General features: G+C 37.3%; 2 protein-coding genes across 2 annotated transcripts in view; both read right to left on the minus strand.

The window, feature by feature from the left end:
- Nucleotides 1-6,318: 6,318 nt before the first annotated feature.
- TSTD1 (Thiosulfate:glutathione sulfurtransferase) lies at nucleotides 6,319-9,039 on the minus strand. The gene is made up of 4 exons (XM_051210596.1): nucleotides 8,397-9,039; nucleotides 8,208-8,360; nucleotides 8,016-8,178; nucleotides 6,319-7,975 (listed from the first exon to the last, which is right to left on the minus strand). The coding sequence occupies exons 1-4, from the start codon at nucleotides 8,512-8,514 to the stop codon at nucleotides 7,918-7,920; spliced, it is 492 nt and encodes a 163-aa protein (XP_051070603.1). The 5' UTR covers nucleotides 8,515-9,039; the 3' UTR covers nucleotides 6,319-7,917.
- Nucleotides 9,040-16,284: 7,245 nt separating this feature from the next.
- Nucleotides 16,285-18,657, minus strand: part of NADK2 (NAD kinase 2, mitochondrial) — a 30,357-nt gene continuing 27,984 nt past the window's right edge. Inside the window, exons 8-9 of the mRNA XM_051210597.1 lie at nucleotides 17,940-17,979; nucleotides 16,285-16,508 (exon numbers count right to left, since the gene is read on the minus strand). Coding sequence (XP_051070604.1) covers nucleotides 16,355-16,508; nucleotides 17,940-17,979 — 194 coding nt within the window. The 3' untranslated portion in view covers nucleotides 16,285-16,354. The remainder of the gene's footprint in view (nucleotides 16,509-17,939; nucleotides 17,980-18,657) is intronic.

An 18,657-nucleotide genomic window follows, 5' to 3' on the forward strand; every position in this document is an offset into this window, starting at 1 on the left:
ATATGTGAATAGTTTAGTTAAAAATTGTGTTTAATCCGTTTACATAATCAATAGATTAACTATGCTTAGGGTTATTCCAGGTCACTTAATAATAGACAGATAGGTAAATTTAAATAAATTCCCACCATATATGAAGTGTTGAATGATCTCATTGTTTTTGGATTGCAGATTGTTTATTACTTGTTTTGAACAGTACTAGAGATTACAACTGACTCGATATTAACACACGAAACATTATCGGATCATAGGGCTTTTAATGATCCCATATGTGACTATATAAACCACACGAGTTAAAAGCAAGGTTATCACATAATCATTGTGGACACTGGTCTGAATGGCTTAATGTTGTTATGGTTAGTAATTGATATGAAAAGGCTAAAAATAGTCAACAGACAGTTTCGAATCTGAAATTCATGTCAGTTGGTGTTAATCTGGAAGACGTATTTGGGCCAATGAGGAGGAATGATGTGATGCTCTACACACTTTTATTTTGTGACCAAGGGTTAACTTGAAAGATAACATGATGCACTGTGATAGAAGCTCGATGACCAAAACTACTGTATGATAGATAAAATGTTTGTAGACCTAAACAATACCACCTGCTAATAGATTTATTGACGTTTTGCATTCATGTTGAGATAGTTTCTGTCGTGATCTGATTTCAGTGCAAGGCCATTACGAAATACTGCAACACCTGACAGCCATTTTATTCTAGTTTGTTACTTCTTAGCAATGAACGCAAAACCATAACAAAGGTTGAACCCAGAACATTTAGGTATTGCAGAAAATTTTTCAAGTCTAATGACGTCCAGTGAACCATATATACAGCACTAGTCAATCCACGATATCACTCAAAGAACATCGCTATTCTTACGTAGTTTGATGGGTTTTTTTGGTCGTTAGTCAACTTTTCCATTGCGCGTGAGGAAATAAGAATGTTCACAATTCTGAACGGCATTGAATGAATTATTAACATTACGACAGATATCGTTCTCATGAAGTGCCAAACAGCTGAAAATGTTTACTTCACTAAAATCACTAGACACCCGTAACTACTAAGACAATCAGTCAAAAACTTCGTTTATAAGCCTTAAAACTTTTCGAACTACTTCGATGTCAGTTTGGAATTTATCCGGACTTCCTTCAGTGACTACAGACTGGTAATACATGTCTCATCTATTTCATCACCCAGTAAGAATACATACTCTTATTAATCAATTTACCTTATGTACTTAGTTGTCTACATCTAATATTATTATTGCACATAATAACTGTTCATTACTCTAAGGATATTTATGATTGAGAAAGTTAGTGCCTATCAGAATTTTGTATAGTTCTATTGCCTTACTTACCTGCCATTTGAAAGGAGCTTGTCAAAACCTTTCTTATTCCTTAGTTTTTCATGAACGCCATCAACGTTGATAAATAAATATGTCAGTGATCACTCAACACATTTGGCTATTAATCGTTTAGCACTATTCAATGGATTATATTTTTTAAGACTACTTATTTGACTACCTCAATTAATTTTCTCGAATTTTGAATGATTAAGCAATAATACCCGAAACCTTTTTTAGTTCCACTCAATTTGTTCAATCCATGGTAATAAAAAAACAACGAAACAATCTAGAAATGATATTATTAATCATGTGAAACACCGAATATACTCCAAATCATAATATTAGAAAAGTTTTCACTAATGAAAACTAGAGAACAGGAATTTACGGTGGAAATTGCAATCCTAGTTGTTATGCAACTGTCAGTGAGAGAATGATAACAACATACTTTTAAACGAATACATCTATTCGAAGCCTTTTGATTGCGACGGCTGTGATGAAAAATAATAGGTCCGGAGTCATTTGCTCATTGATTGTTTTGAAGAACAATGGGATCTTACCGTCACGTCCACTATCAAATAGATGAAAATTAAAGCACTGTTGAACTCTTGGTCTCACTTTACGTGGAATGTGGTCGAAGATGCAAACAATATTTCATTGTTCCGGTTCTCCAGAAACTGGCAAACGTAATCTGAGGTGAGTATTTATCAACTTCCGACAGTTTCACTGAGCGACTTTTTTTGTGTTGAGAATAGTTTGGTTGCTGGATGGGTTCAATTGAATACAATTCTTAGTCTACAATCAATCAAATCATGTCTTTACTTACATTATATTCTTACTTAATACACCTCTGTAGTTTTATTACGTAGCTTTTAACATTAATAGTTCAGTAACCTGTTTCAATGAAACTTAGAAAAAAACCTCGTTCTAGAAATCTAGTGTAAGTTGAGGTTCTTACAAAAAGATATCGTGAGTAAATAGGAGAAAAATTCGAAATTGAGTAATCAATCAATTTCATTCCATGCACCAAACTGTTGCAAAGTATATACATGCTTACATAGACAGTCAAATATTTTATTGCACTCGTGTACGGTGGCCAGTGATAAAGGAGCCTATTACAGTCAATCAGTCAGCTAAAAAGTAGGACCAGGCATCTGTATGCATCGGTCCAAGTTGCCATACCTCATCATCATAACAAGATGAACACTAAATTCGTAGAAACAGTTACTTCAGTGTTAGTAATATATATAAATACAGATTGTATATAAGGACATGGTACAGAGAGACAGAATTAGTTCGTAGAAAGAAACGTATAGAGCAATTTTATTCTCACGACCGTCACGAGGATCCCAACCAAGTAGTCTCCATCTACCAACATGGCTAAGACCAGAAGTTAGTGACTTCAAGCACTGATGCCACGTTTTGGTTTGGCCGCCCATAACTTCCTTCCAACCATCCCCAACACTAGTCAGCATTGCCAGTCGTGGCAACCGATGTTCAGGCATACGCAACACGCGGCCCAACCATCTCAGTCGATGAAGATTCACAACCTTATCAACTGACTCACCATCGTTCCCTAATACCCTGCGTCTAACCTCACTATTACTTACCCGGTGATCACAGCAGATATGAACAATATTTCTAAGACATCTGTGATCAGATACTTGTAACCTATGTGTATCCTCTACTCTTAAGGGCCACGTTTCACAGCCATAAAGTAAAACAGAATGAACTGCTGTGCAGTAGGCTCGTCCCTCGATTGATAGACGGATATCTCACCTTCTCCATAGGTGATGTAATTTGAATCCATGTAGAGATTTCGTCAGACACCAACCCATTAGGGTTGATCAGACTTCCAAGACAAGTGAAGTTGTCGACGCGTTCGGCCATTTCACGCTCTGTCCTTAGTTCAGGTGTTGACACAGGACAGTCCAAACCCTCACGCGTAATAAATATAATACAAGTTGGACAAGTTGTCATATATCTAGTCTGATTAGCCTAAAGAATAGAGCGTTGGCTTTTGAAGCGAAAAGTAGTCCAGGTATTGATGCAGACCAGTGCTGAAGCAACAATTTGCATTCAGAGGAAGAGAAACGCATCCCAAACATCCTGGCGTTGTTGCTCAGTACTAACCAAAAGACTGCATTTTGTCAACGACTTCACCAAACAGGACAATGTCATCTGCGTACTCAAAGTCGATAATTGGGCTCCCTGGTGGGAGATCAGTTCCTGATAATGCAGTCGGCGAGAAATTTATTTTCAGCAGTAGGTCTACGATGAAGTTGAACAAAAATGGAGATCGTGGACAGCCTTGACGGACACCACTTGAGGTTGCAAACTCAGATGACAGTTCGCCATAAGCTCTGACTCGACTAGTGGTGTTCGAGTAGAGAGCCTCCACAAGGTCTATATACTTCTGAGGTACGCCTTTCAATGGCAGACACTGCCACAGAATCTCGCGGTCTACGGAGTCAAATGCTGCTTTCAAGTCAAGAAAGACCACCATTGTTGGACGCCGATAAGTATGCCTGTGTTCTAGAACCTGACGAATGGTGAATATGTGGTCGATGCAGCCACGACCAGGTCTGAAGCCAGTTCGATTCTCTCGTGTTTGCGGTTCACGAGTCTTAGTTAGGCGTCCGATAATTATCGAGGATAGTATTTTAGATACTATATTAGTTAAACCAATCCCTCTATGGTTGTCACAGGATGATTTTGACCCTCTCTTATATATTGTGACAATCAGTGATTGCGACCAGTCAGATAGGATTACGTCCAACTCCCAGATTTTAGCTAAAATGTTAGTCAACCTGATCGCTAAAACTGAACCATCATACTTGAACACCTCTGTACCCAATCCATCTGGACCAGCTGCTGTTCCTCGTTTCAGGTTAGCTATGGCTTTTTGAACTTCAGCTAAAGTCAGGGCACCTATTTCAATGTTCCATTCAGGCGGTCTGGGAATGGTGAGTAGTTGTAGAGTATCTGAAGGCCAGCTGAACTGCTCCTTAATGTGTTCCGCCCATCGTACTAAACGTTTGGGCTGAGATAAGTGTCGTCTTTTTCCGAGATCGTTTCACTTACACTTGACTTCTTAATTCCAATTTCTTTTATTAGTCTGAAAAGCTGTCTGGTGTTGCTTACAGCAGCTGTCTTCCCATCTCTTTTGCTTTCGTTGCCCACCACTGCTCACAGTCGTTTCTTAGACTTTTGGTTAACCTAGATCTGATTTGTTTTCGCTCTTTATCGTGTTCAGAGCCTGATGGAATGAGTTTATGAGAATATATCAGTGCAATAGACTTAACAGAAATCCACTGGTTTGTCATGACTTTTTGGTTCGAATCAATAATAGATGTCACCGCTGTTTCCACAGCTGTTCACATATCATTCCAAGCAACATCTTGGTTAGTCTCGTTTTTAGAACTGCCTAAGTGTAGCCTCAGTTGTTCCTGTAATCTACTTTTGGCTTTCTCTTCACTGAGTTAAACTCTAATGGGTCATCTTAATGTGGTTTTTCCTTATCCAGTGAGGCGCAAGTGAATGCGTGCTCGTATTAGAGCATAATCAGTACCTAAACATGTACTCTTAAACGTGCAGCTGTCTTCTACAGAGCCTTTCCAACGATGACTGATGGCAACATGGTCTATTTGAGTCCGTCGTTGGTTTGGTGCAGGGGGTCACCATGTTAGACGATGTCTCTCTTTATACTTAAAATTGTTACTTGCTAAGAATAAACGATTGTCTGAACACAGTTGCAGCAGACAATCACCATTATCTGTTCGCTGAGCCAGAAAACCAAAATGCCCACCTAAATGTTTTTCTGTTTGGTCGAAGCTATCTGCGCATTAAAGTCACCTGCTAAAAGTACTATGTCTGAACATCTAGCTTTCTGAAGACGTTCAGAGAGCTTTCCGTAGAATAAATCTTTCACTTCATCCGGGCTGCAGTCAGTGGGAGCGTAGGCAGAAACGACGAAAAGGCAATGACGTGTCCCTATCCTTCCCAGTTCTTACTGAGCCGTTTAGCCGGACAGCACATAGACGAAAGTTAGCTGGGATTCATTCTAATAGTGCTTGTTCTGCCCTCGTACTTATTGCTATACCTACACCTGCCAGTCCAAGAGAACTAGCCATCGGGTCGCCAGATACACGGAGGGTGTGTCTCGTCGGCTCACAGTTTTGGTGAGATGAGGCCAAGTGAATGACTAAATTAGGATCCTGTATGTGTGTTTAGGAGACAGCATGCATCAATGGTACGAGATTCTAGGGTCTTAGTCAAGCAGGACTGCTGGTCAATGTGACATAAAGTGCGTACGTTGAAGGCTCCAATTTATAGTTTGGAACGAGGTTTCAGTAGATCTGAGACAATTTTACGCGCACTAGAATTGTTGGCCGTGGTGACACTTGAAAAGGAAGTCAAAAGAGGAATTTTAGAGTTTAAAATCGAGGTAGGAGGAATAATAGCAATTGAAGAGGGGGATTAATTATGAATAAAGTGATCTTGAGTGCTTTTAGAGGTATGGAAGCATTTATCACTTCCCGATTGCCCACACAGTGGAAAGGTTCTTCTAGAAGTACCTGATAAAGAAATTGGCTTAAGGGCGGCCTTAGCGACCTGAGAACGTAACCGCACTGTCCCAGGCACAACTACTTGAGGCCAATCACACATGACCTTTGTGAGTAGTTTCCGCTTTAGCTCAGTACTTGTCGGAGCCTTACCGCCGGAGACGGGAATCCGCGGGACAAGGCAGAGTGTTCATTTTTAGGGTCGATCTTTTCTAACCTCACCTTTCCTTGTGGGAAGACAGCATCGCTGTTATGCCGCTTTTCTGAAGGAAACACCTTACTGCCGTCACACCTCTATACAGTCAGCAGTATGACTTCACCTCGTACATTCGGTTTGCTGCTTTTAGTCTTACCGCTCTTCAACCAACCTGTCTGGCATGGTAGGACCTTGAGGAACGACTGTTCCAGCAAGTATGGTTAACTACAACGGGCAGGCCGAACCTGCAGGTTATGGTAGCAGCACCGGTCGGGGGGGGGCCTACTACACATATACCGAGACTTCACCGGTTACCAGGTCCAGTTTAGTTAACTATATAATTTAGTTCAAACACTCAACTTATTTATTCACTAGTACTGACCTGGGTACTCGCACAAGCGTGTTCTGAAACGGCACAGTACACCTGAAAAAAAAAACACGTAAATGCACCATTTAGGTTGAAATGCAAGCGTCTGGACAGAATGAAGTTGGAGGAGGTGAGGTTCATTTACTTCCAGTATTCCTATATCAAAACTAAGCAACTTTTGTTCGTCAGCATTGGCTGTGATCAGCATACTTAACTAAGGAGCTTCGAGTTTGGAACATCATTTAACTTCAAAAACTTTAAGCAATATCGTAACCGGAGTATATGTATGCCCACTTCAAGTAAATAAAATAGCTATAATGAAATACTGTCAAGTACGTTCCTATTCATAGGCCTGAAAAATAATTATGACCAAGGTTATCTACACTCGACCAAGCCTCAAAAGTTTTTAATCCTTCCGCACTCACTTTCTGAGCTCACTCTATTTAAGTGGGTAGAAACTGTATAACTCTAAATTACAGACAATCCTTTGTCTTAATTACATGAGGATCAAGACCACTGTTAGTTAGCTGCAATGATAAGTAGTCGATACCACTTTAATGGTGATTTCTGTTGAATTTTTGTCGATTTGAGCTCCTACATAATCCTAACTAGTAATGCTTAACTGAACAAAAACAAAACCTATGCATATAGACTTATACGAGAGAAAATTAAATAAGCAATAGATAAATTATTTAAAATGAGTTTTCAGAATCAATAACTTTCATATCTGAGGGATATTTAAATGGAAACACGAATTCCTGAGAAGTTCTTAATGCATCTTTTGATAAGTGCAAACATATTTCCAAGGCCCATTCGGAATGACTTTGAAACATTCTACAGACAAGATTTATAGAATGAAAATCAGGGTCAATTTTGTGCTTGTACTGAGTTTAACTAATGATCTTATCACAAAGTTCTGCGTATGTAGATAGAACACAACAATAATCAGAGCCAAGAACACGAATACGTAGAAGTTAGAACGGAAAATTGCGGAATAACTTAATCGCGACACTGAAATTCGTCCGTTGTAAATGACAAAATCCGTAAAACCTACATATTTAGAAGCATTAATTGACTGTTAGCTTGAAAACTTTTAAAATTTATTCAAAGATTGAGTGAAACAAAACCAATCTTTGGATGCAAATTTACAATTGTTTCTGAGGAAATTTTGTAAAAATAACGACACATCCCAGTGCAAAAGCTAAGTCAAATGTTGTTATCTTAGAGCAACTTCTAACAACATACAAAACTATACGAAAAAACAATTCGTTTGTGAGAAACTAAGAACAAAATATCCACAAAAACAATAGGATGGTACGTTGCAAACTGAAAAACGTCCTGAAGATACTCCAAGCTGTTTTGACTGTAAATAAATATACATTACGATCTTCTTGTTGTACATTGTTACATATTTGGTATTTGGTAAACAGAAGTACTGTAGCAAATAACATCCTATTCTTCTGCATTTTCTTTGGACCATGCATTGTATCCGCCAACAAGATTGAGAGGACTAAAAATAGTTCATACATATACATTCACCCAAGGCTTACTTCTCATAACCCAAATCCTGAACGATTTTGAGAGCACGCATACTTCTGACACCACTTCTACAACTGAAAACTACATTTTTGTCCGCCACATTCGGTTTGTGGATCTTGTACTTCTCTATGAAGCTTTTCTCATCCAGTTTGAAGGCATCCTCGACTTCACCGACTACAAAATGAAGATCTTATTGCACTTACGTGGAATATTAACAGCAAAAGGGATCTTCCCGGCTTCCTCCAACTCGTCTGGTTCTCGGACATCTATCAATTTAAGGTCGTTTGATTTCATCATCTCCTTCAGCCTTTTCACATCTATGTTCACCAATTTTTCCGACGTGAACCATCTAGAAACTACAAAATAAATTTTCAAATTTTAATAACTAGTACAGCGTTTACAGACAACGCTGCTATTTTTGACACATAAACCAGAAGCTGCAACACGAGAACGGCTAGTTACAGTTAGAAAACTTTGCAAGAAAACGGTTCGAAGAATTGTTCGCATCATGACACCGATTTACTTACTGTGGTCAAACGGTTTTATATAAGATGCGATCAGAATAGCGACGGTTAGAACCAAAAACCAAATCAAATTACCACCCCGACCCATCATATTGACGAAAACAAGGTGCTGAGATCGGATGAAGCGGGAAATTAAAATGAGACACTAAATCCGTTGCAAATAGCTGTTGCAGCGACAAAACAATAGATGCAGTAAATTTTGTAACTATCAATAAAACTTCCCTCAAGTTATCTGTATAGAAAAATCATTCTAGGCGCTTCTTGATATGTCCATTTAAAGATACAGAGAACGGTTTAATAGCGAGAAAACATGAGTGCATTCCTTCATTTTTCGCAACTATCACACCAGATGCTTCGATTCATACTTACCTAGTCCACTTCTACGACCTGTCTTATAGAATGAGCGCAGTGCCACTGATCTATGCAGACAACACAAGGATCTGGAGCCTCATAAAAAGCAATCGGTAATTGGCAATGGGTTAAAACCTAACCCGTCGAAATGTCCTGTCACAAACATTCTGCCTCATTTGACACACACCACTAATCCCTGCACAAATATACATTTCCGATTGTCACATCAGAGCGTGATCACGAGCTTCAAACCAGGGAGAGCTTGGAAAACAACTGAAACCACATAGGGTATGCAGCCACGATAAACGCAATTCTCAACCAGATGTGTAGACTAATTAAAGAAATCACTCCAGAGTTGTTCTTGACATTGATTATAACGTACACACGGCCTTATCTTGAGATTTACAATATTATTGCTCCTTTCTCTTTGAAAGAAGTATAAGATTCCCGGACCAGGTACAGAAATGTGTACCAGGTGGCTGATACGTCTAAAAAATGGATCCTAGGAGAACACACTACAACAAGTGAATTTGTTGTCGTTGAGCTATATGAGAATAAGAGGTGATCTGGTGATGGCATGCAACATATTAAGTACGCCGAATCACCTGAACAGTTGATAGCTTTGAGAGGAGACTTCATAAACACACATTCACTCACGGATTGCCATCTGAGGATCGGTTAACATTGACTTACTTTGTTTTTAATTTTTGTTATTTGTCGCATTTTTATAGGGGGTTTTGCAGTGGTTGATACTATTTTAAGCCCACCTGGGTTATTTAGACTTATGGCTAGTCCAATTTACTCGTTTTTCTCAAGCCACATTTTGGCCTTGCTGATTATTCGCTTATTAACCCTTCAGGTTTTTATATTATCGTATGTTAATTCCTCATCCCATTATTTACCTACCAGCAACTTATTTTTAGTCACCCTCGATTAAATCAATTGGTTCGATCTCCTTCTCCACTGCGCATCATTTCGTTTCGGTTCTCTCTTTACTCTTTGCTTCGTTTCTCTGACTTCCTGCTTAAATCATTGGGTAAATGAAATATACGTATTCAAAATCTATTCTCGTATTTGGTTTACTTAACGCAGTTATTCACCAACTCAGATTAAGTCAATAATCTTATACCAGGGTAGCTGGGATTTATATTTCAGTAACAATTATGTGACAATTAGGAGTGTTTGAATTTCAGAAATAACACAATGTAACTAAGAAGTACTGGATGAGCACGGACAAACGTATTGTATTTGGAATTCAAAATCAAGCAGTCAGCAAGAAAAAAGGAAGCGTTAGTTCATACAAACACCGAAAATTACCAAAAAATACAAGAATACAAAAATTTCCTTTGACCAGATTTGTCTAATGCATGTTCTATAAATTACCACGGTTTTCACTGTCGCATAACTAGCAACTTTTATCACATCTGTCCGCCTCTCATTCAACAATTCCATCTTCTTGCATATTATTATTTGCCGAGACTATAATTTATGGACAACTTTTGAGCGACGCTTACGTGACCCTGATAATGTCCATCTAATAACTACTGTGAAATTAGGATTATAAAGCAGCATGAGAAATTAGAATAAGGATGTATAGTTTACGCTTAGAATTAGGAACCAGATTGAGGGTTTTCATCGCGAATCGGTTGTTCTATTATTATTATTATTATTATTATTATTATCACTGGCTTTATTCAGCATTATATACTCAATACAATATCGACTTCTCCCCACAAGGTATTTCAACAAGTTTCTTTAAGAGAATGAGCAAAAGGGTGAAGGAAACTGCTAACTGCATACATATATATACAAGTTAAGTAGATAAACTACCTGGAATTGAATGAACTGTTTTTTTGAATCTGTACATTTTTAGAAAATTAGAAACGTGCTCAAGAATACAAGCTATTGACTAGGTCGACTCTAACAACCTGTTCGTCGCATGTTACATTTGCCAGGTACGGAATAATAGAACTTTTATACCTTTGCTTGGGTGCATGGATTCTGATGTATTGACATCTGTTTCTACCAGAAGACATACAAGGAGAAAGATATGCATGAATTGGATGGTTAATACCTGATAAGATACCACCTGCCAGGAGTTTGCAAGGCTTTAGATGTCTATTCACAATTGTATTAGTAATGACCTCAAAAGAGTCACCGCACACCCTGATAGCTCTCTTCAGCACTCCCAACAATACAGCGAAACCTTTTCTCGAAATCCCGGGAAAGAATAATAGGTAATATGCAGGGATTGACATATTGTAAGAGTAAATGTAGAGTAATGACGAAAGCACGCAACCTCCTTACGTGTTAAATCATACAGGAAAATTTATCCGAAAAATTAAAACATTAGAAGACCAAGAGAGATCAGAGGGAAAGTAACACGAAGGTTTTCAAATTACAACCAACCAACGCTTTTAGTTGAAGATGACACATGTATTCAGTGTTTGACAACGCTTTTACCAGCAACACCTTATATAATTTATACCCACCGAGAGAAATCAAAAGACAGAGTCGAGGAGATCGGAAGAGTGTATTTGGCGATTACCAATATATCGGAATTCTCTGATCTAATCTGGCTAGCGATTGCGATATATGTTGAGCACAGCGTTACCACACGTGATCTGGTGCGGATGCATGACCGAGCGCCTTCAGCTAGATGAGTCCACTAATACATATGGTCAGCATCCAATGTCGAAAACTTACAGAGCTATTTATTTTGGGGATTTATTTACCGCTACATAGAAATTGTTGTAGTTCAGGATTAGGATATCTCTAGTGCTGTGATCCCGGACAGGTTTGTGAAACTTTTATATACGTCGGTTTACTGCTGACAAAAGTTTTGTTTTTCGATCAATACATGTTCTGAAATTCAATGCTATTCTGAAGTTTTTAGGGTTCGTTTTCTATAACTATTTGAAGTTCTTGTCATACTCGAGCGGTCGCTGTTTTTCACATTTTTTGCTTGAGTTTTTAAAGTTAATCGAGAGGTTATTTCTCAGCTGCCAAAATGGTCTTCTAAACCTCATTAACGCGATCAAATTCTGCGTCTTTGCATTCTCGAAGATTACGAGCAGTATTACATCTGAAAAAGATAGTTCCACAAAATTTTCACTGATCTCTGACCTACCTGTTGAAAACTAACTTCATGTTGGTTATGAATAAAATACTCTCTAATAAATGTGTTTGTCCAATATGAAATTCATATGAACAGAGAAAAAAGAACCGCAGACTTAAAAAACATCCGAATATCTACACGTGAGACACTTTGTATGCTCTTGTCTTATCTCACTGTTTGTGACTTTTAGCTATTTCCTTATATCTTTGGTATTTTCATATTATAATGTCAAGATCAAATAATCTCTTTCATCTGGTTCGCATATCTATATTTGTATATTAATTTTCAAATAAAAGTTTCGGCATAAAAATGAACTTTTGGATTTTGTTATTTAAAAAATAATATACAAATGCATGTGCATATTAGATGATGATTCCCCCGATTATTGAGTTGGATGCGTCTACAACGATACTGATTGTTGTTTTTATGTTTTGGTAATAAAGTGTAGTTGTTTTAGGATAATGTCCTTGACCCTCGAGATTTATTTTTGCTGATCAAGTCAACCAACGCATTTTCACGCATTTGATCTGTTAAGGACCTCATGAGTGACATGTGATTCAGTATGAACTGCCGATGAAAACGTGCCTTAAATGGGCAGAGAGAATATCACAAAGTTATATAAGTCAAATCATTTGGAAAGTAGTTATTCAAACATTAAAGTACAAACTACTTTCAGCACGTATGTATATGTTCTCTTTCCTCATGCAAAACTCAGAAATCCTGTGTTTACGCTGAACATTCCAACTTTGTGTTACCACACCTACGACACTTTCAAAGTACTAACAAGTGTCCTTTACATGTTCTACCGTATCATTAGTTAATGGGTGTGCCAACAGACAATCGCCTTCATTGGATGGTCTTTCAACCGCATGTAGTAGACTTTTAGCCACTCAACGTTCAATGATGAAATCATAAGCACATAGTTCTAAATCCTATTTCCGGACTATGGAAGTAGATCACCAACAAATTGATTTTGCCGAGTCTTCAACACTGATGCTGAACTCATTAGTTTTACAGGATACACCCTTCTCAAAGGTACGCAGTCAAGAACGTGCACCAAACCATGCTTGGGAATACCGTACTACTCACCCCTCGCAATAACTAACTGGTTAAGATCATACTTCTCCACATACCGACTATCTAAAATATATACCATTGAACTCCTAGACTGCTGACTTTTGGCTCGTTAGTGAGAAAAATGTTGAAAACACAAGAGTTGTTAAGCCATGAAAATAATAGACATCTTTATGATTCTTTGTTTTGACCAAACCTCTCTACTAGAAACCTATTCGAAAAGTTGGGATGAAATGTGCATCACGTTAGGAACAAACCTGGAATAAAACTAAATAGCACCAACCCATGATATGAAAACTGAGTTATCCGTAGGTGATGATGGTTTAATTAATGGAGTTGAGTGATTCATATCAGGATGATAGACCCTATATATTTACAGTCTAGCCCAAGAAGTTGATAAAATTAGGTCAAATCTGACACTTGTAAGAGTTTAGACCATATTTGCGTCACAAAAGCTTAAAATGGATGAATATTGACTGCCGATCACTAAATGGCAAAGTGGATCATCCTCAGTTCCTACTAAGTTGAAACACATTTCATAATTATGGCATAATCACAATACAAGAATCATGGCCAAAGGATTTACAAGGTGACTGTTTGGCATCGCTACATGGTTTTAATATTTATTGTCAAGATCTTCCACGTCATCAGGAAGTGTGGTTGCGATGTAGTTACATTCGTAAACATGAGGTGGTGTCAATCTAATTTCAAAAATTCTAAGTCTTCTGACGTCTTAGTCGACTGTTTAAATATAAGACGCCACACAAAACACTTGAACAAATACAATTACGTTTATGTTATAAACATTTGCACAACCCCGGATGTACATCGCTCCCACTATCTGTTTTCACTGACGGATTCGAAGAATTTGCTGCAATCGCTTCCAAATTACTCAGTTCCATTTATATGTAGTGATTTTATTCATGTGGTTGTAATTTGGTTTTGTAGGGCCATCGAAATGTCACTAAGCCCTAGCCAAATCATCCGTCAGTCGGGTCATTGAATATCGAGCAAATCATCGATCCTCGTCAAGGTCAGGGACAACCAACGCGCATCAGTTAATCGTATGCCATGGACTGGCCCATGCAGCAGTGGTCTTACTTTCGCTTGTATCTACCTTAACTAATATATTTATGTAATAACGCCCTATGTGTTGTACAGTCTTCAAAGCATCTGTGGTACCTTGATACGTCAATGGGGTAGTCCACGTAACGTTCTAACCACGAGGTGTGACTTCGACATTAGCTAGTTTGTCACACCATTCACGTCTAACTCGAGTAGGCCTCCAATCATTTCGATACAGATCATCTACGTTGGTGATCTACAGTTTCATCACTAAGTCATCAAAACATAGTAGGTGTTCCCACTCGTTTGGACGCTCTTTAGGCTTGGCTTTAATTAAAGATGTAGAAATATATGTGACTTGTAAACGTACTCCATTGTCTAGATTTAATCACTGCTAATTCGTGTCCTACCTAAGGTATATGGCAAGCTCGTAAAGAGCATACTCGTACAGCAAATATGAAAGTTAAATACAGGAAAATATCAAAAATAAGAAAAACATTTTTCGTGCAACAAACTGGGGATTAATTACAAATGACGGACTGAAAAACACCCTTGATGCTGTCACTTATTATCTTAAATTCTGTTTTGGTATTGTCACAGTGAAAATATCTTTGTAAGTTTTGGTTGACTTACATCTCCACAAGTAAAACGATTAGGGAGGGTAAACGATAAATATACAAGGAAAACTCCATCGAGTTTTGGAAGCTGAGTGGTCTAATAAACCAAGAAATCAGACATCTGAACTTAGTGTTTGCTCAGAAACCTCTTTCTTGTTAAGATCTTCATGCATGTGGGAACTATTCAAAGAGATTACAGGTGGGAGATGTATTAATGACGATAACCAGCTGAATGTTTGTGACTCAAGGATGACTTCTGCACACCAATCATCTGATGTGACGTTTCCTATAACCTGACATTGACGATTGGATAACCAACTGACTGTGTTCCTACCTCTCTGGAAGAGAACGGTATTTTGTGATTGGAGGAAAGTGTTCAGATACCCTACCATACGGTTAGTTTCATTGTATGTACAAAGATTTCTAGTGCTCTACACACTAATGGAATGAATGAGTCTTCGTCTCGCATTGAACAACGGTCTGTTGTTAATGACCACATCAAATTGTCAACTGTAGCCTGAGATACGAGCAGCATATGAACATGCTATTGGGTTTCCACAAGGTTTGTACTATCGAAGACCTTTCAATAGTAGCAATATCAAAGGTCGTTTGTCTTGGTATAATTTTCTTCTCTGGTCTTCTAATGTTTTAATTTTTCGGATAAATTTTCCTGTATGATTTAACACGTAAGGAGGTTGCGTGCTTTCGTCATTACTCTACATTTACTCTTACAATATGTCAATCCCTGCATATTACCTATTATTCTTTCCCGGGATTTCGAGAAAAGGTTTCGCTGTATTGTTGGGAGTGCTGAAGAGAGCTATCAGGGTGTGCGGTGACTCTTTTGAGGTCATTACTAATACAATTGTGAATAGACATCTAAAGCCTTGCAAACTCCTGGCAGGTGGTATCTTATCAGGTATTAACCATCCAATTCATGCATATCTTTCTCCTTGTATGTCTTCTGGTAGAAACAGATGTCAATACATCAGAATCCATGCACCCAAGCAAAGGTATAAAAGTTCTATTATTCCGTACCTGGCAAATGTAACATGCGACGAACAGGTTGTTAGAGTCGACCTAGTCAATAGCTTGTATTCTTGAGCACGTTTCTAATTTTCTAAAAATGTACAGATTCAAAAAAACAGTTCATTCAATTCCAGGTAGTTTATCTACTTAACTTGTATATATATGTATGCAGTTAGCAGTTTCCTTCACCCTTTTGCTCATTCTCTTGAAGAAACTTGTTGAAATACCTTGTGGGGAGAAGTCGATATTGTATTGAGTATATAATGCTGAATAAAGCCAATGATAATAATAATAATAATAATAATAATAAAACAACCAAAAAACGTACAAGTTACAGTATGGGTATCGCATTGCAAATTTCATGATGTACAGAATCTCAGAAACATAATTCGTGAATTAATAAAAAAAAGTGCTCGATAATGAATTCGTTTATGGTATGATGACAAAATGTCTAGGGAATAGTCGAAGTAAATAATACAAAATGATACATTTACAAATGATTACAACGAACGCTGGTAGTCAATGGTCTGAATTCATCCCTCAATAAAGCTGAACTAAAAATACCTGAGATATTAGTTCACTGGACAAGGAACATCAAATGTGACACAGCATAATGCATCAGAAGGAAGAACGGTAAATTTTGCAATGGATCCCGATTTGAAAGGAAATGTGATACCACTGTCAAATGCCAAATGACCTTCATCCATAAGTGATCGGATGTACAATCTGATTTGAAGAATTAAACAAAAAACCCATTACTAATTAATTATGGAGGCTAACTTAGTTTTTACATTACTTATGGTTTGATTATGTACATATTAAGATTTCTCATCACTGATGTGTGATCAGGTACTAAATGTACATTCAACCTATGAATTTATAAATATCCTTATTATTGGTTCATCATCACTATTAATCTTGTAGTGTCGGTTGCTATGTTAAGCCCACATACCTTATTCTAGCTTCTGGACAGGGTAATTTATCCATTCTTCTTGAGACACGTTTTGACCTTGCTAATTATTCACTCATCAATTCTAACTGTTTTTTTATATGAACGTGTGTATATGATCTTATCCTACTAATCACATATATGTAACCTATTTTTATTTGGCTATAAATAGTGATTAATGGGTGTTGGCTCAACCGCCTTCACCACCGCGCGTCGTTTCGCTTCACTCTCTTCTCTTCGCTTAGTCCCTTTGATTGCCTGCCCAGATCAATGAGTGTACAAAATATATGTATTCAAAAATCCATTCTCGTATTTGACTTATTTAGTTCCGTTAATTACTAACGTAGATTAGGTCGATGATTATGTACGAGGATAGCCAGGATATATATTTCGACAACATTCATACGATCTAATTAGAATCAGATCCCGGGCCACTAAAATCTTCTGAACAGATGATTAATCTATTTAGCCATCACCATACTTGTTTCATACTGAATTCATATTACTATATAATCATACACCAAACATTTGATCTGATCACAATTAAATTATTGTCTCTCACTTTAGGTCATTTATATTTGATACTCATTATTAATCTTACAATTTCATTTAACGCATCAACTCATTTAAGTTACCGGTGCATAGTAATCGTTTAAACACTTACAATTTTATGGTATTTTACAAACAATCTTGAATTCACACTCTATAATTTGAAACGATGTACTTGGCTCGAATCTGTTCACTTTTGGGTTTTCTAATTTGAAAATAGAACTGTAGAACCTGAAGAGAATTTATTGAAAAGAATATTCTCCGTTCAAATATCTGTATTTTAATATGATGGGGAAATTTTTTAACAGCTATAAAGCGATTAGTTAATATTTTCTGTCTTCTGATTAGATGCTGATTGATAACAATCATTAGTGATTGAAGTTCTTCAGGCGCTGTTCCATAGTTATTGTATGTTACTGGTAAGAATGAAGAGAATTAATCCGATGACTGTTAAGTGAACTAATCAACAAATGGTCAACTACTCTTAATATCGACCGGCTCGATCAAACTGATCTAATAATTAGGAGAAAAATTTTGAAAATCCAGCAACAGCATATTTGAAAAACAACGTCAACACTGTAGCGCAAATCCCATAAAGTTAAAGATATATATATATATATATATATATATATATATATATATATTACTGATAAACTTACTCTGTAGCGAACCCACGCGGTTTGGTAACTTTGAATACACCTAAGAGCAAAAATAGCATAAATTTAGTGCTTCAAGAAATGGACTTATCCTATTTAGATAGAAATTCGATTATAACAGTAAAAATAACGATAATCATAATAATATTAATACAATAGATTAATTCTATAAATTGACAACTATGATTTACATGTTCAAATTTTTAGCTATTATTGACTATATTTAGTATAAAATGAATATTCGATCAAACTAGAAATATGTAGTTTTATGTAATTTGGATTCACGTGGGATAGTTATGATAATTACACAGTTACTGAATATGTTATATGCGTGGAGATAGTCGATAAGAAACCTCAGAACTACGTTCCACGTTAGTTAGCACTCGCCAGTATAGCGTACCTGCATTTGTGAGAGAAGTGATGCTTTCTTGTGAGGTCCGAACCCACATAACCCAGCTTTGAAGTCCGAGAGACTCCCACCAAATAACGTATCAGACTGTGGAGCTGAGTGACGCAGGTTCGAAACCTACAGGGATTACCAGTTCCCCAGCCAACAAATAGTGATCAGCGAGAAACCAAGATCTAAGGTTTCCCACGGACCACTTTCAAGCACCTAACATTAAAAAACTGAACGACGTGACTCGTTACTTAGAGTAATGGACACATTGCAACTAGATCAATAGAATTTGATTACAGTTTAAGAGGAGTTACAGTGATTTTT

This window comes from Schistosoma haematobium, chromosome ZW (assembly GCF_000699445.3).
Source record: "Schistosoma haematobium chromosome ZW, whole genome shotgun sequence".
NCBI lineage: Eukaryota > Metazoa > Platyhelminthes > Trematoda > Strigeidida > Schistosomatidae > Schistosoma > Schistosoma haematobium.